General features: G+C 37.2%; 1 protein-coding gene across 1 annotated transcript in view; it reads right to left on the bottom strand.

Moving 5' to 3' along the window:
• sdk2b (sidekick cell adhesion molecule 2b) overlaps positions 1-19,998 on the bottom strand; it is a 653,132-nt gene that overhangs the window by 109,430 nt on the left and 523,704 nt on the right. The window contains 5 exon segments of the mRNA XM_061907681.1: positions 8,277-8,413; positions 10,001-10,177; positions 10,412-10,514; positions 10,584-10,751; positions 12,152-12,268. Of these exon segments, the coding sequence (XP_061763665.1) occupies positions 8,277-8,413; positions 10,001-10,177; positions 10,412-10,514; positions 10,584-10,751; positions 12,152-12,268 (702 nt within the window).

Raw genomic sequence — 19,998 nt, forward strand, 5'->3', positions numbered from 1 at the left:
TGGCACTGGGAGCAAGTGGGTAAAGTGTCTTGCCCAAGGACACAACGGCAGTGACTAGGATGGCGGAAGCGGGGATCGAACCTGCAACCCTCGAGTTGCTGGCACGGCCGCTTTACCAACCGAGCCATGCCGCCCCCGATGTGAAGTCATTTGAGCTTTGAAAACTTCACCACAACATTGATTTGGATTCATTATTATTTTGTGAGTATACCAAAAAAAAAAACACACAGCTTGTTTGGCGTCTTTGTGTTATTAGAGTTCCACCTATATGCTCTTTTACTACGCTTTTTAACGTTTTTCTTTTTTTGGTATGAGTATGTGCGGCGAGTCGTTATAAAATGCGTAAAACCTCTTTTGCACAATCAGCCTTTTCGTATAAATCAATCAATCAATCAATGTTTACTTATATAGCCCTGAATCACTAGTGTCTCAAAGGGCTGCACAAACCACTACGACATCCTCGGTAGGCCCACATAAGGGCAAGGAAAACTCAAAAATAAATATATAAAGTATAAATATATAAAGACGGACTACTCGGGACATGGCATTCAGGTAAAAACATGACTTAATTTAAACTAAAAAAAGATACAAACAAAAATCGCTCACAGTGGAGGCACAACTTGGGCTAAAGAACAAAGCTAACGCATAAACAGACTATGAACATAAATCAAACGAAACTTACTTGTCCTGTGGACGGGACTCTCACTGCTGTCTTGGAGCCACTATGGATTGAACTTTCACAGTATCATGTTAGACCCGCTCGACATCCATTGCTTTCGGTCCCCTAGAGGGGGGGGGTCGCCCACATGTGAGGTCCTCTCCAAGGTTTCTCATAGTCAGCATTGTCACTGGCGTCCCACTGAATATGAATTCTCCCTGCCCACTGGGTGTGAGTTTTCCTTGCCCTTTTGTGGGTTCTTCCGAGGATGTTGTAGTCGTAATGATTTGTGCAGTCCTTTGAGACATTTGTGATTTGGGGCTATATAAATAAACATTGATTGATTGATTGACTTGGCATGGCATGAAGCACAAAACCATGACAAGGCATGAAACAAGTCAGCGCAGAGCAAGAAAAAGATCACATCGACGCCAGGGCGACTGACTGGCAAAAACGAGCTTAAATACTGCCTCTGATTAGTGCTCGGGAAGCAGGTGAGCGGGCATTTTGTCCACCAGAGACAGGTGGACAAAATGAGTAACCAAGGAAACCAGACAAAGGAGTGGAAAAAAAACAGGAACTTAAAGAGTCCAAAGGACAAACAGCACATGGCCAAACAAAAACATGATCAACAGACATGACATTTTATTTATTATTGGTTAGCTTCAGAATAACAATATTATTAAAAAGAATAAGAGACTTATTGTACTCTAAAAATGTCGGTCTTACTTTAAAATGCACACATTTAGTTGTATTCAGGGTTAAAAAATATGATATGGCTCTCACGGAAATACATTTTGAAATATTTGGCTTTCATGGCTCTCTCAGACAAAAAGGTTCCCGACCCCTGGTCTAACAGACGACTCTTCATTCTCAATTGAACTTAAATAGTGGCTTTGTAGGTGTTTGTGTGTGTGTGTGTGTGTGTGTGTGTGTGTGTGTGTGTGTGTGTGTGTGTGTGTGTGTGTGTGTGTGTGTGTTAAAATCATGGTTGTTTTGTTGTTGTGAACAAGAGCATGTATTGTCTGTGTTTTGATGTAAAGGAGGGGTGCTTGTCACAAGTAAATATGTGTCTCTTAATTTGATGACATGCTATAGTCGGACACGTTTCCAGTGAGGCTTTGACTCCGCCAAAGCTGCCCTTTGTCACCCTATTTGTTCGTAACTTTTATGGGCAGAAATTCTAGGCGCAGTCAGGGCGTTGAGGGGATCCGGTTTGGTGGCTGCAGGATTAGGTCTCTGCTTTTTGCAGATGATGTGATGGCTTCATCCGGCCAGGATCTTCAGCTCTCACTGGATCGGTTCGCAACAGAGTTTGAGCGACTGGGATGGGAGTCAGCACCTCCAAGTCTTAGTCCATGGTTCTCGCCCGGAAAAGGGTGGAATGCCATCTCCGGGTTGGGGAGGAGACCCTGCCCCAAGTGGAGGAGTTCAAGTACCTAGGAGTCTTGTTCACGAGTGAGGGAAGAGTGGATGGTGAGATTGACCGGCGGATTGGTGCGGCGTCTTCAGTAATGCGGACGTTGTACCGATCCGTTGTGTTGAAGAAGGAGCTGAGCCGGAAGGGAAAGCTCTCAATTTACCAATCAATCTACGTTCCCATCCTCACCTATGGTCATGATCTTTGGGTCATGACCGAAATGACAAGATCACGGGTACAAGCGGCCGGAATGAGTTTCCTCCGCCGATCTGGCTCCGGGCATCTGGTCAGGATGCCACCCGAACGCCTCCCTAGGGAGGTGTTTAGGTCCCGTCTGACCGGTAGGACACCCAGGACACGTTGGGAAGACTATGTCTCCTGGCCGGCCTTGGAACGTCTCGGGATCCCCCGGGAAGAGCTAGACGAAGTGGCTGGGGAGAGGGAAGTCTGGGTTTCCCTGCTTAGGCTGTTGCCCCCGCGACCCGACCTCGGATAAGCGGAAGAAAATGGACGGATGAACATAATATTTTTGATGGAAAAACTGCATAAGCATTTTTTTTCTTCTGGCAACTTAGCTGCCAGTTTGTCTACTGTAAAAACAAATGTACAGTAAAAAAAAACAACCCTAGACTTTACAGTCAAAAACTGGCAGCTCAGTCAACAGAATTTTAACACAAAAAACAATTGTTTTTTTTCAATTGACAGTAATATGCTGTAAAAAAAACAACGTAGAATGTATTGTCATTTTTGATGGGGAGTTTGCTATAAAGTTAAGCATTTTTATTTTTACAAAAAAGTATAATAATATACTGAAATATTTGTTGCAATATCAGATACTATTAAAGTTGAAAAAGTATGCAATTTCAAGCAGTACATATATTTTTTCTGTCAAAATGAAACAATTACATTTAGTGAGAAAATATGAAGTACTTTATTGACAAATGTCAGTTCCAGGCGCTACTTTTCCATACTTTTCAAAATAAAGAGCACCACAAAAAATTACATTATTGTCTTCATTTTAACTAAAAATATTGGACCGGTACTTTTTAGAATAATTGTATCTAAGTTATCACAAAACTAGACGACAAAAGCTGTCTTTGATCCTCCCAGGCAAAAGCTTGTAGAACTCCACTGTGTAGGATGGGAAGCGACATGAAGGTGTCGGTTTCTTTGATGTATTGTAATCCACAGGAAGATTTTGTCTTGACCCGAGATCTACAAAGCAGGGGGGAAGCAGGGCCAGACCCCCATTTGGCACCTTTTTTTTTAAACTATTTTGTGACCAAAGGCAGCGGCTGTTTACGACCCCCTTCCTTTCGAAACAGCTGTTGCAATGAAATCAGGGAAAGTCCAAATAAAAAAGGAGGCGCACAATCTTTCGTCAGAGTTTGGTGGGACACTGTACAAGGGTACAGGTCTACATGTTTCTCCTCAATTGAGCCAAATTAGGGTCCTTGGCCCATTGCAAAAGGACTCCACAGAAGTCCTTTTGCAATGGGCCAAGGACCCTATTGAAACTGTTGTGTTTTATTATTATTCCGCACCTTCGCAGCCTAATTTGACCCCCTCAACATGCTTCAAAACTCACCAAATTTGACACACATGTCGGTGTGGCAAACCTTCCCAAGTTATTAAGTAACCAAACCCCAAAAATGAAAATTGCGCGCTAGCGCCCCCTAGGAAAAAAAAACGACAACAGACTGCTCATAACTTCCGTTAGGAATGTCGTAGAGACATGAAACAAAAACTTCTATGTAGAACTGACTTGGACCTACAATTCATAATTTTACTTTCTCGGGCAAAAATCAACAAAAAGTTAGCAAAAACCCCTTCAATACAAAATTTTCGCAAAAAATGCTATTTTTGCCTCTTTGAACTGTAATTTGACTCTGTTAAAATGCTTCAAAACTCACCAAACTTGGCACACACATCAGTACTGGCAGAAATTGCGATCTAATGAAAAAACTAAACCCGAAAATTAAAAAATGCGCTCTAGCGCAATTTTTGAATAAAACAAAGCAAAAACTGCTCCTAGGAAGAAAACACAAACAAAATTGCTTGTAACTTCCAGTAGGAATGCAGGAAAGACATGAAACAAAAACTTCTATGTACGTCTCACTTAGACCTACATTTAGATGATTGACATCCTTCGGCAAAAATCAACAGGAAGTAAAAAAATTACCCCTTCAAAATAAAAGTTTTGTAAAAACCCGTCACCTTTTTCAAACGTAAACTCCTCCGAGTGCGTTTGTCGTTTCGACTTCAAACTCGCACAGGAGAGAGATTGAACCCTTTTGATTAAAACCATCCAACAAAGTTTTGATTACTGCTCCGGTTTTGATTTTACGCGCCTTCAAAGAACCCCTGCGCAAAGTTTCCTAAAAAAAAGTCATTTTTGCCTCTTTGAGCTGTAATTTGACCCCCTTAAAATGCTTCAAAGTGCAAGTTAAAGCTCTACTATGCAAAGCGAAAGCCATTTATCAACAACATCCAGAAACGCTGATCTGTAATTTGACCCCCTTAACATGCTTCAAAACTCACCAAATTTTACACACACATCAGGACTGGCGAAAATTGCCATCTAATAAAAAAACAAACCCCAAAAGTCAAAATTGGGCTCCAGCGCCCCGGAGGAAAAAACCCAGACAAAACTGCTTGTAACTTCTGTTAGGAATGCCGTAGAGACATGAAACAAATACCTCTATGTAGGTCTGACTTAGACCAACGCTGCTTGCAGCTTTAATTTAATTCTGTCTCTGTTAAATTCCTTGCTTCTTTGTCTGTTTAATAGATGTCATCAGTGTTTGAACGTGACAGTAATAAATATGTTTATTAGAATCGCGGTACTATACTAGTACTGGTATAACGTACAACCCTAACATAGACAATTATACACACGTTTTTTATATTTACATATTGTATATTATTCACTGTAAACTGCCATGTGGTGCTTAATGTGTAGGATGGGAAGCGAATTGAAGGTGTCAGTTTCTTTGATGTATTGTAATCCACAGGACAAAAAAGGTATAGTGACCCCCCTCCAGGCACCTTTTTCTTTGAACTGTTTTGTGACCAAAGGCAGCGGCTGTTTACGACCCCCTTCCTTTTGAAATAGCTGTTGCCATGTAATCAGGGAAAGTCCAAATAAAAAAGGAGGCGTACAATCTTTCGTCAGAGCGTGGTGGGACACTGTACAAGGGTACAGGTCTACATGTTTCTCCTCAATTGAGCTAAATTTAATTCTGTCTCTGTGAAATTCCTTGCTTCTTTGTCTGTTTAATAGATGTCAATATGTTCATTAGAATTGCGATACTATACTAGTACTGGTATACCGTACAACCCTAACATAGACAATTATACACATGTTTTATAGATAAAAGTGATAAAAGCGGCAGCCATAACTGCCATGTGGCCCTCAATGAAAATAAGTTTGACACGCCGGCTTTAAAGCAAACAATTTGACTTTGGTGACGACATGATGGAGGACTTGTTGAAACTCGCACATCTCCGTCACATCACGGGGAATATTCAGGAGCTCTCCTCTGACTGACGGCTTTTAGCACGCAGAGGAGCATCAGACACGCTTGATGTGGAACGCCACGTGTAAATAAGCAGACTCCGCTAACGACGCCTGTTGATCTTAAATTCTTCTTCAACTTCCTGTTTGTCTCTTGTTGGGTGATGACACCAGACCCGCTTTTATGATATTTTAGAACATAACACCGAGTGGAGCACCCATACCAAGAATCCACTCTATGTATTTCTTTTTTATGGCGTACGACCGCAAAATGGTCCACCGTAGGGGGCCGTAAAAAGTTGCGAGTGCGAGCACGGTGGAACCTAAATAGAGAAGTTGGTATAGTGAAGCAAATTCCTTCATAGGAAACAATATGAACATGAATAACTGGTTCCTGCCTGGACAAAAGTCCATATTTTAGTGACGCTGAACTCAGAAGTCCCCTTGGCGCCCTCACAAACGATCAGAAATCACAAAAAAATTGTGTATATTGTACAAACCACCGGCCAAATCCTACCAAAGACTATAAAAATGAGAGCCTTTACCTCCCTGCTTGACACTCAGTATCAAGGGTTGGAATTGGGGTTCAAATCGCCAAAAATTATTCCCGGGTGCGGCCACCGCTGCTGCTCACTGCTCCCCTCACCTCCCAGGGGGTGATCAAGGGTGATGGGTCTAATGCAGAGAATAATTTTGCCACACCTAGTGGTTGTGTGACAATCATTGGTACTTTACCTTAACTTAGAAGTCCCATTGGTGCCCTCACAAACGATCAGAAATCACGAATAATATCTTGCATATTGTACTTGAGTTAAACCCCCGGCTGAGTCATACCAAAGACTATAAAAAATGGGAGCCTTTACCTCCCTGCTCGGCACTCAGCATCAAAGGTTGGAATTGGGGGTTGAATCACCAAAAATTATTACCGGGCGCAACCAATGCTGCTGCTCACTGCTCCCCTCACCTCCCAGGGGGTGATCAAGGGTGATGCGGAGAATAATTTTGCCACACCTAGTGTGTGTGTGACTATCATTGGTACTTTAACTTAACTTAGAAGTCCCCTTGGTGCCCTCACAAACGATCAGAAATCACAAATAAAATCTTGTATATTGTATTGTCATCCCAAAAACTATAAAAATGGGCGCCATTACCTCCCTGCTTGACACTCAGCATCAAGGGTTTGAATTGGGGGTTAAATCGCCCAAAAATGATTCCTGGGTACGGCCACAGCTGTTGCTCACTGCTCCCCTCACCTCCCAGGGGGTGATCAAGGGTGATGGGTCAAATACAGAGAATAATTTCACCACACCTAGTGTGTGTGTGACAATCCTTGATACTTTAACTTAACTTAGAAGTCTCCTTGGTGCCCTCACAAATGATCAGAAATCACCCAAAAAATATTGTATATTGTACGTGAGTTTAAACCCCGGCCGAGTCATACCAAAGACTATAAAAATGGGAGCCATTACATCCCTGCTTGACACTCAGGATAAAGGGTTGGAATTGGGGGTTAAATCGCCCAAAAATGATTCCTGGGTGCGGCCACAGCTGCTGCTCATTACTCCCCTGACCTCCCAGGGGGTGATCAAGGGTGATGGGTCGAATGCAGAGAATAATTTTGCCACACCTAGTGTATGTGTGTGACAATCATTGGTACTTTAACTTAACTTAGAAGTCCTCTTGGTGCCCTCACAAACGATCAGAAACCACAAATAAAATATTGTATATTGTACGTGAGTTTAAACCCCGGCCGAGTCATACCAAAGACTATAAAAATGGGAGCCATTACATCCCTGCTTGACACTCAGCATCAAAGGTTGGAATTGGGGGTTAAATCACCATAAATGATTCCTGGGTGCGGCCACAGCTGCTGCTCACTGCTCCCCTCACCTCCCAGGGGGTGATCAAGGGTGATGGGTCTAATGCAGAGAATAATTTTGCCACACCTAGTGGTTGTGTGACAATCATTGGTACTTTACCTTAATTTATAAGTCCCATTGGTGCCCCCACAAACGATCAGAAATCACGAATAATATCTTGCATATTGTACTTGAGTTAAACCCCCGGCTGAGTCATACCAAAGACTATAAAAAATGGGAGCCTTTACCTTCCTGCTTGGCACTCAGCATCAAAGGTTGGAATTGGGGGTTGAATCACCAAAAATTATTACCGGGCGCAACCAATGCTGCTGCTCACTGCTCCCCTCACCTCCCAGGTGGTGATCAAGGGTGATGCGGAGAATAAATTTGCCACACCCAGTGTGTGTGTGACTATCATTGGTACTTTAACTTAACTTAGAAGTCCCCTTGGTGCCCTCACAAACGATCAGAAATCACACAAAAAATATTGTATATTGTTAGTTTTGTCTGATTGTACTTGAAGAATGTGTTTCATTTTTGTTTCAACTTTTTCACGTATGATACAACACCAATATTGACATGACAACTACTGATACCATTACGATACTTTTGACCTATTTAGTGGTGTGGAATGTTAGAACGGTATCGATCAAGTTGTGACGGTGTGGACACCTTGAGACTATTCCTCTTGTTCTCTCACTCTTCTGAGTGTCATTTGCAAGCATGCGTTCAATTGAGTTTGTCCTAGTTGTGTTGCCGTAGCCAGGAAGCGGACTTTAGCATTAATGTGAACGTGCCAGTGCGTGGCCCTGGTCAACCTACTGTTTTCCGAGACCTCCACGATGTAGCGGATGAGCGGGCTGTTGCCGTCGAAGGCCTTGGCCCAGGTCAGGTCGATGGCGCGGCGCTCGGAGGCGCTCAGCACGGCCGCAGGGTTCTCAGGAGCATGAGGCAGCTGCCTGAGGGGACACACGGCGAGAGGGAGGAGGCTTTCAGCTCAAATCATTCTCACACGTCAGCATTCTTGTCCGAAGTCTAAACATTTGGAATTGCAATGTTGACTCCAACGACACAAAGCTTCCATTATTGTTCAAAACATAATAATGGATCAAAATCAATGTTGTTGTGAATGATTGAAGGCTTCAATTAGTTCACATCAAATATTGCACTTTGTAATACTTTTTGGGTAAATGTTGCATATGTTGTGTTTTTGACATATAAGAAAACTGTTTGTTGTAAGAAAAATGGCATAAAACAGACAAAAAAATATTTTAAACTATAAAAAATGATAATTAACGAACACATCTGAAGTTGACTTAAGCGTTGAAAAAAAAAAGTAAGACTTATTTTAACACTTTCATGAGTGAAACCCAATAATTTTATTTTAGTGCTATTTCTTTTTTTTTAACTGTCATTGCTCAACAATAATGATGCATTAAATGTCGTTATGGATGACTTCACATCAAATATTCTAGTTTGTGAAAAAAAAAATGGGGGAAAATGTTGCATATGTTTGGCATAAGAAAAACAATGGTTTTCTTTGACATATATATATATATATATATATATATATACACATACATATATATATACATATATACATACATACACATATATATGTATATTTAAAAAAATATATATGTGTATATATACACGTATATGTATATATATATATATATAAACACATGTGTGTATATATACACACATATATGTATATATAAATATATATGTATATTTATATAAACATATATTTGTATACATAAATATGTGATGATGTGGCGACTTGTCCAGGGTGTACACCTTCCACCCAATTGTAGCTGAGATAGGCTCCAGCGCCCCCCACGACCCTGAAGGGAATAAGCGGTAGAAAAAGGATGGATGGATGGATAAATATAAAAACGTATATATATATATATATATATATATATATATATATACCTACATATATATATGTAGGTGTGTATATATATATATATATATATGTTTGTATACATATGTAAATATATATATTTATAAATGTATATAGGTATATTTATACAAACATGTAATCAAATATATATATATATATATATACATATATATATATATAAATATATATAAATATATACATATATATATATACATACAGTATATATATACATATATACATACATATATATGTATATATATACATACATACATATACACACATTTATATATATACACACATATATATATATATATATATATGTATATATATAAAAAATGGCCTCCTCATGCTTAAATTATTCAGTAAGTGACCCTCAGTGGACAAAGTTTGGACATTCCTGGCATGAACCAAAACAGTAGCTAGCATAGATGCTAACTCCGTCCACTAAACATGAACAGCTGTGGCTGTAGGCAACCTCCTCATGTGTGTTTTGTTATTAGCGACCACAAGATGGCAGCGCTGCATACTTCAATATTCCTACTGCCACATGTCAGTGTGATGAACGCCACAGATGGCGTGACGGCGGCCAAAGGTTGGTCACTAAATGTGTGTGTGTGGGGGAGGGGGGGGGGCCCACCTGACTCGGAGGTAAGCGCTACGGGAGTCGTTGCCGCCCACCGAGGTGACGCGGCAGGTGTAGGTGCCGATGTCGCCCGACCACGTCTGGGAGATGTGAAGGGTGCCGTCGCCGTCCTGCTGCAGGCGAGGGACGGCGTGCGCGTTGATGGCGGCGCCCTCTTTTTCCCACACGTACCTGCAACCACATCAGCTGTCACCATGGCGAGCACGCGCACGTGTGGCAGGTTAATGGCCCGTGAAGGGAAGCGCTTTCATGGCGCCGCCGCCCATCGAACGCAGCGTCAGATGTGTGACGGGGGCGGATGAAGGCGCACTTTACAGGTGCTCGCCGTCAATCCGCTAAAGACGGAGGCGGAGCCGGCACAGGAACTCCCTTCTGTTGCGTCCGTTTCGGAAACAAGCGCCTCACCTGACATTGACGCTGGGATCGTGCGTGACCCCGCAGGTCAGCGCCGCCTTGGTGCCTTTGATCACGCTCTGGTCCTGCGGCGGCGTGGTGATCCGAGTGCGAGCTGAGGAGGAGGAGGAGGTGAGGGATCGTTCTCCCAGGAAGTGGCGTGATAGGAGGCGGCGGCGCTTACCCCAGACCAGCAGGTCGGCGGACGCCTCGTCGATGCCGCGGGAGTTGCTGGCCATGCAGGTGTAGGTGCCGGCGTCAGAGATGTGCGAGGGTGAGATGAGCAGACTGCCCGACTCCAGCAGTGTGAAGCGAGGCAACTGCACCGAACCACTGGCCAGCACACGCTCACCTGCAGGACCACATCTCTGTCACACACCAACACACTCTAACTACTTCACACACACACATTGTCATTCTTTACATCTTTCATCTTTATTTTATTTCAATTTTTTTTTAAATTATTGTTATAATATTATTTGTTATCTTTTTAATTATAATTATTATTATTTAATTGTATTTATTTATTTATTAATTTTTTATAATTTATTATTTAATTTTATTATTATTGTGTATTATTATTATTATTTGTTATATTCTTTTATTGTAATTACTATCATTTAATTGTATTTTTTATTTATTATTTTTTGTATATTTTTATTCTTATTTTTTAATTTTACTATTATTGTTTATCAGTATTATTATTATTTGTTATCTTCTTTTTTATTATAATTACTATTATTTAACTGTATTTTATTATTATTATTTATTATTTATCTTCTTTTTATTATTATTCAATTTTATTATTATTGTTTATTATTATTATTTGTTGTCTTCTTTTAATAATTACCATTATTTAATTGTATTTTCATTTATTTGTTGTCTTTTTCTTTTTATTATTGTTAATATTTAATTTTATTATTGTTTATTATTATATTATTATTTGTTGTTTTATTTTTCTTATGACAATTTTTTATTGTATTATTTTTATTTTTATTATCATTAATATTAGTTATCTTCTTTTCGTTATCATTACTATAAATTGCATTATTATTTATTATTAGCATAATTATTGTTATCTTCCTTTTATTATTCTTACTATTATCCAGTTGTTTATTTTTTATTATTATATCTTCTTTTAATTATTAATATTATTCAATTGGATAATTATTATTTTATCAATATTATTTGTTATCTTCTAATATTATTTATTTGTATTGTTTTTATTATTATTATTTGTTATCTTAATTGTATTATTATTATTACTATTATTTTATTATATTATTTATTTTTGTTATCTTATTTTTTATTATTATTTAATTGGATTTTTAAAAATTATTCTTATTTGTAATCATATTCTTATTAGTAGTAGTATTATTCATTTTATTATTATTATTTATTATTGATTATTTTTATTATCTCCATCCATTTTCAACCACTTAAATCCCCATTTGGGGTGGCGGGGGGCGCTGGCGCCTATCTCAGCTACAATCGGGCGGAAGGTGGGGTACACCCTGGACAAGTCGCCACCTCCATATTTGATTAAATAACACATTTTTTTAATAACTTACAGTTTAAAGGGTGTTCAAAGTGCGACCCTTAGATTATTTTTCAACGACTTGCGGCTCAATCGTTAGCGAGCGCCCGCTCCCTCGTTGCGATGCTCACATGAAAATGTCGGTGCAGGCTACCTAAACCCTGGAACCCAATCACCAAGCCACCCTGCCACCCGCGTGCAATAGATGACATCACCTTTCTGCCAGGTGATAGCCGGCCTGGGGGCGCCGGAGGTCTCGCAGTGCAGGATGACCGACATGCCGTCGATCACGGTGCTGTCCGAGGGCCCCGCCGTGATGTTGGGAGCGATACCTGCGGGGGAAGAAGCAGACAACACCACTTCAAATTCCACTCAAGCAGACGGCCCTGCGTCCCGATTTCTAGTCGGCGCTCTGTGCGCATGACAGTCAGCGTCGTAGACATTTTCTCAGGGTACCAGCATGCAGGCTGCTGCCTACTGCCGCTAACGAGACGCGGGGCCGCCATCTTGGAGTGGTGATCAGTGCAATTCATTGGGCAGGAGCAATCAACCATCAACAAAACTATTATTTGTTTTAACCTCTTTTTGCGACAAACATCCTTCAAAACAAATAGTTGTCTTGAAGACGCCAAATAGTGGGAATAAAATTATTTGACTTTTAACTGTTTTGTTAAGCAAAATGAATAGGGTTCTTGTTTTTATACACAACTTGTTATTTTAACGCCTTTTTGCGACAAACATTCCACAAAACCAATAGGGGTCTTGATGACGCGGAACAGTGAGAACAAAATCATTTGACTTTTGACTGTTTTGTTAAGCAAAATGAATAGGGTTCTTGTTTTGATTCGAAAAAATTGTTTTTTTAACCCCTTTTTGCGACAAACATCCTACAAAACCAATAGAGGTCTTGATGACGTGGAACAGTGACAACAAAATCATTTGACTTTTGACTGTTTTGTTAAGCAAAATTAATTGTTTTGATACGAAAAAATTGTTTTTTTAACCCCTTTTTGTGACAAACAGTTTAAAAAACCAATAGGGGTCTTGATGACGTGGAACAGTGACAACAAAATAATTTGACTTTTGACTGTTTTGTTAAGCAAAATGAATAGGGTTCTTGTTTTGATACGAAAAAATTGTTTTTTTAGCCCCTTTTTGTGACAAACATCCTACAAAACCAATAGGGGTCTTAATGACGTGGAACAGTGACAACAAAATCATTTGACTTTTGACTGTTTTGTTAAGCAAAATGAATTGTTTTGATACGAAAAAATTGTTTTTTTAACCCGTTTTTGCGACAAACATCCTACAAAACCAATAGGGGTCTTGATGACGTGGAACAGTGAGAACAAAATAATTTGACTTTTGACTGTTTTGTTAAGCAAAATGAATAGGGTTCTTGTTTTGATACGAAAAAATTGTTTTTTTAACCCCTTTTTGCGACAAACATCTACAAAACCAATAGGGGTCTAAATGACGTGGAACAGTGACAACAAAATCATGTGACTTTAGACTGTTTTGTAGAGCAAAATGAATAGGGTTCTTGTTTTGATAAAAAATATGTATTTTTTTTTTTACACCTTTTTTGCATCAAACATCCCACACAATCAATAGGGGTCTTGATGCCATTGTAAAATAAAAACAATCATTTTATTTTACTACCTTATTAATACAAAATGCATAGGGTTCTTTTTTTGTTACATAATAATGATTGGTTGAATTCCGTTTTGCATCCAACCTCATTCAAAACCAATAGTGGTCTTGATGACGCGGAACAGTGACAACAAAAACATTTCACTTTTGACTGTTTTGTTAAGCAAAATGAATAGGATTCTTGTTTTGATATGAAAAAATTGTTTTTTAACCCCTTTTTGTGACAAACATCCTACAAAACCAATAGTGGTCTTGATGACGCGGAACAGTGACAACAAAATAATTAGACTTTTGACTGTTTTGTTAAGCAAAATGAATAGGGTTCTTGTTTTGATACGAAAAAATTTGTTTTTTTTAACCCCTTTTTGCGACAAACATCCTAGAAAACCAATAGGGGTCTTGATGACGCGGAACAGTGACAACAAAATCATTTGACTTTTGACTGTTTTGTTAAGCAAAATGAATAGGGTTCTTGTTTTGATATAAAAAAATGTTTTTTTAACCCCTTTTTGTGACAAACAGTTTAAAAAACCAATAGGGGTCTTGATGACGTGGAACAGTGAGAACAAAATCATTTGACTTTTGACTGTTTTGTTAAGCAAAATGAATTGTTTTGATACGAAAAAATTGTTTTTTTAACCCCTTTTTGCGACAAACATCCTACAAAACCAATAGGGGTCTTAATGATGAGGAACAGTGACAACAAAATCATTTGACTTTTGACTGTGTTGTCAAGCAAAATGAATAGGGTTCTTGTTTTGATACGAAAAAATTGTTTTTTAACCCCTTTTTGTGACAAACATCCTACAAAACCAATAGGGGTCTTGATGACGCGGAACAGTGACAACAAAATCATTTGACTTTAGACTGTTTTGTATCGCAAAATGAATTGAGTTCTTGTTTTGATACGAAAAAATTGTTTTTTTAACCCCTTTTTGCGACAAACATCCTACAAAACCAATAGGGGTCTTGATGACGCGGAACAGTGACCAAAAAATCATGTGACTTTAGACTGTTTTGTAGAGCAAAATGAATAGGGTTCTTGTTTTGATACAAAATATGTATTTTTTTTTTTACACCTTTTTTGCATCAAACATCCTACACAATCAATAGGGGTCTTGATGCCATTGTAAAATAAAAACAATCATTTGATTTTACTACCTTATTAATACAAAATGCATAGGGTTCTTTTTTTGTTACATAATAATGATTGGTTGAATTCCGTTTTGCATCCAACCTCATTCAAAACCAATAGTGGTCTTGATGACGCGGAACAGTGACAACAAAAACATTTCACTTTTGACTGTTTTGTTAAGCAAAATGAATAGGATTCTTGTTTTGATATGAAAAAATTGTTTTTTTAACCCCTTTTTGTGACAAACATCCTACAAAAACAATAGGGGTCTTAATGACGTGGAACAGTGACAACAAAAACATTTCACTTTTGACTGTTTTGTTAAGCAAAATGAATAGGATTCTTGTTTTGATATGAAAAAATTGTTTTTTTAACCCCTTTTTGTGACAAACATCCTACAAAAACAATAGGGGTCTTAATGACGTGGAACAGTGACAACAAAAACATTTCACTTTTGACTGTTTTGTTAAGCAAAATGAATAGGATTCTTGTTTTGATATGAAAAAATTGTTTTTTTAACCCCTTTTTGTGACAAACATCCTACAAAACCAATAGGGGTCTTGATGACGTGGAACAGTGACAACAAAATCATTTGACTTTTGACTGTTTTGTTAAGCAAAATGAATAGGATTCTTGTTTTGATATGAAAAAATTGTTTTTTTAACCCCTTTTTGTGACAAACATCCTACAAAACCAATAGGGGTCTTAATGACGTGGAACAGTGACAACAAAATAATTAGAATGTTGACTGTTTTGTTAAGCAAAACGAATAGGGTTCTTGTTTTGATATGAAAAAATTGTTTTTTTAACCCCTTTTTGCGACAAACATCCTACAAAACCAATAGGGGTCTTGATGACGTGGAACAGTGACAACAAAATCATTTGACTTTTGACTGTTTTGTTAAGCAAAATGAATTGTTTTGATACGAAAAAATTGTTTTTTTAACCCGTTTTTGCGACAAACATCCTACAAAACCAATAGGGGTCTTAATGACGTGGAACAGTGACAACAAAATAATTTGACTTTTGACTGTTTTGTTAAGCAAAATGAATAGGGTTCTTGTTTTGATATGAAAAAATTGTTTTTTTAACCCCTTTTTGCGACAAACATCCTACAAAACCAATAGGGGTCTTGATGACGCGGAACAGTGACAACAAAATCATTTGACTTTTGACTGTTTTGTTAAGCAAAATGAATAGGGTTCTTGTTTTGATACGAAAAAATTGTTTTTTTAACCCCTTTTTGCGACAAACATCTACAAAACCAATAGGGGTCTTAATGACGTGGAACAGTGACAACAAAATCATGTGACTTTAGACTGTTTTGTAGAGCAAAATGAATAGGGTTCTTGTTTTGATAAAAAATATGTATTTTTTTTTTTACACCTTTTTTGCATCAAACATCCCACACAATCAATAGGGGTCTTGATGCCATTGTAAAATAAAAACAATCATTTTATTTTACTACCTTATTAATACAAAATGCATAGGGTTCTTTTTTTGTTACATAATAATGATTGGTTGAATTCCGTTTTGCATCCAACCTCATTCAAAACCAATAGTGGTCTTGATGACGCGGAACAGTGACAACAAAAACATTTCACTTTTGACTGTTTTGTTAAGCAAAATGAATAGGATTCTTGTTTTGATATGAAAAAATTGTTTTTTAACCCCTTTTTGTGACAAACATCCTACAAAACCAATAGTGGTCTTGATGACGCGGAACAGTGACAACAAAATAATTAGACTTTTGACTGTTTTGTTAAGCAAAATGAATAGGGTTCTTGTTTTGATACGAAAAAATTTGTTTTTTTTAACCCCTTTTTGCGACAAACATCCTAGAAAACCAATAGGGGTCTTGATGACGTGGAACAGTGACAACAAAATCATTTGACTTTTGACTGTTTTGTTAAGCAAAATGAATTGTTTTGATACGAAAAAATTGTTTTTTTAACCCCTTTTTGCGACAAACATCCTACAAAACCAATAGGGGTCTTAATGATGAGGAACAGTGACAACAAAATCATTTGACTTTTGACTGTGTTGTCAAGCAAAATGAATAGGGTTCTTGTTTTGATACGAAAAAATTGTTTTTTAACCCCTTTTTGTGACAAACAGTTTACAAAACCAATAGGGGTCTTGATGACGCGGAACAGTGACAACAAAATAATTTGACTTTAGACTGTTTTGTTAAGCAAAATGAATTGAGTTCTTGTTTTGATACGAAAAAATTGTTTTTTTAACCCCTTTTTGCGACAAACATCCTACAAAACCAATAGGGGTCTTGATGACGCGGAACAGTGACCAAAAAATCATGTGACTTTAGACTGTTTTGTAGAGCAAAATGAATAGGGTTCTTGTTTTGATACAAAATATGTATTTTTTTTTTTACACCTTTTTTGCATCAAACATCCTACACAATCAATAGGGGTCTTGATGCCATTGTAAAATAAAAACAATCATTTGATTTTACTACCTTATTAATACAAAATGCATAGGGTTCTTTTTTTGTTACATAATAATGATTGGTTGAATTCCGTTTTGCATCCAACCTCATTCAAAACCAATAGTGGTCTTGATGACGCGGAACAGTGACAACAAAAAACATTTGACTTTTGACTGTTTTGTTAAGCAAAATGAATAGGATTCTTGTTTTGATATGAAAAAATTGTTTTTTAACCCCTTTTTGCGACAAACATCCTACAAAACCAATAGGGGTCTTGATGACGTGGAACAGTGACAACAAAATAATTTGACTTTTGACTGTTTTGTATCGCAAAATTAATAGGGTTCTTGTTTTGATACAAAATTTTTTTTTTTTTTTTTTACACCTTTTTTGCATCATACATCCCACACAATCAATAGGGGTCTTGATGCCATAGTAAAATAAAAACAATCATTTGATTTTACTACCTTATTAATACAAAATGAATAGGGTTCTTGTTTTGATATGAAAAATTTGTTTTTTTAACCCCTTTTTGCGACAAACATCTTACAAAACCAATAGGGGTCTTGATGACGCGGAACAGTGACAACAAAATCATTTGACTTTTGACTGTTTTGTTAAGCAAAATGAATAGGGTTCTTTTTTTGATATGAAAAAATTGTTTTTTTAAACCCTTTTTAAGAAACAACATCCTAAAAAACCAATAGGGGTCTTGATGACGCGGAACAGTGACAACAAAATCATTTGACTTTTGACTGTTTTGTTAAGCAAAATGAATAGGGTTCTTTTTTTGATATGAAAAAATTGTTTTTTTAAACCCTTTTTAAGAAACAACATCCTAAAAAACCAATAGGGGTCTTGATGACGCGGAACAGTGACAACAAAATCATTTGACTTTTGACTGTTTTGTTAAGCAAAATGAATAGGGTTCTTTTTTTGATATGAAAAAATTGTTTTTTTAAACCCTTTTTAAGAAACAACATCCTAAAAAACCAATAGGGGTCTTGATGACGTGGAACAGTGACAACAAAATCATTTGACTTTTGACTGTTTTGTTAAGCAAAATGAATTGTTTTGATACGAAAAAATTGTTTTTTTAACCCCTTTTTGTGACAAACAGTTTAAAAAACCAATAGGGGTCTTGATGACGTGGAACAGTGACAACAAAATCATTTGACTTTTGACTGTTTTGTTAAGCAAAATGAATAGGGTTCTTGTTTTGATACGAAAAAATGGTTTTTTTAGCCCCTTTTTGTGACAAACATCCTACAAAACCAATAGGGGTCTTGATGATGAGGAACAGTGGGAACAAAATCATTTGACTTTTGACTGTTTTGTTAAGCAAAATGAATTGTTTTGATATGAAAAAAATGTTTTTTAACCCGTTTTTGTGACAAACATCCTACAAAACCAATAGGGGTCTTGATGATGAGGAACAGTGGGAACAAAATCATTTGACTTTTGACTGTTTTGTTAAGCAAAATGAATTGTTTTGATATGAAAAAAATGTTTTTTAACCCGTTTTTGTGACAAACATCCTACAAAACCAATAGGGGTCTTAATGATGAGGAACAGTGAGAACAAAATAATTTGACTTTTGACTGTTTTGTTAAGCAAAATGAATAGGGTTCTTGTTTTGATACGAAAAAATTGTTTTTTAACCCGTTTTTGCGACAAACATCCTACAAAACCAATAGTGGTCTTGATGACGTGGAACAGTGACAACAAAATCATTTGACTTGTGGCTGTTTTTTTAAGCAAAATGAATTGTTTTGATACGAAAAATTTGTTTTTTTAACCCCTTTTTTGCCACAAACATCCTACAAAACCAATAGGGGTCTTGATGACGCGGAACAGTGACAACAAAATAATTTGACTTTTGACTGTTTTGTTAAGCAAAACGAATAGGGTTCTTGTTTTGATATGGAAAAATTTGTTTTTTTAACCCCTTTTTGCGACAAACATCCTACAAAACCAATAGGGGTCTTAATGATGAGGAACAGTGACAACAAAATCATTTGACTTTTGACTGTTTTGTTAAGCAAAATGAATTGTTTTGATAAGAAAAAAATGTTTTTTTTAACCCCTTTTTGTGACAAACATCCTACAAAACCAATAGGGGTCTTGATGACGTGGAACAGTGAGAACAAAATAATTTGACTTTTGACTGTTTTGTTAAGCAAAACGAATAGGGTTCTTGTTTTGATATGGAAAAAATTGTTTTTTTAACCCCTTTTTGCGACAAACATCCTACAAAACCAATAGGGGTCTTGATGACGCGGAACAGTGACAACAAAATAATTTGACTTTTGACTGTTTTGTTAAGCAAAATTAATAGGGTTCTTGTTTTGATACAAAATTTGTATTTTTTTTTTTACACCTTTTTTGCATCATACATCCCACACAATCAATAGGGGTCTTGATGCCATAGTAAAATAAAAACAATCATTTGATTTTACTACCTTATTAATACAAAATGAATAGGGTTCTTGTTTTGATACGAAAAAATTGTTTTTCTTAACCCCTTTTTGTGACAAACATCCTACAAAACCAATAGGGGTCTTGATGACGCGGAACAGTGAGAACAAAATAATTTGACTTTTGACTGTTTTGTTAAGCAAAATGAATAGGGTTCTTGTTTTGATACGAAAAAATTGTTTTTTAACCCGTTTTTGCGACAAACATCCTACAAAACCAATAGGGGTCTTGATGACGTGGAACAGTGACAACAAAATCATTTGACTTTTGACTGTTTTGTGAAGCAAAACGAATAGGGTTCTTGTTTTGATATGGAAAAAATTGTTTTTTTAACCCCTTTTTGCGACAAA

Source organism: Nerophis ophidion, linkage group LG08 (genome assembly GCF_033978795.1).
Source record: "Nerophis ophidion isolate RoL-2023_Sa linkage group LG08, RoL_Noph_v1.0, whole genome shotgun sequence".
In the NCBI taxonomy this organism is placed as follows: Eukaryota; Metazoa; Chordata; class Actinopteri; order Syngnathiformes; family Syngnathidae; genus Nerophis; species Nerophis ophidion.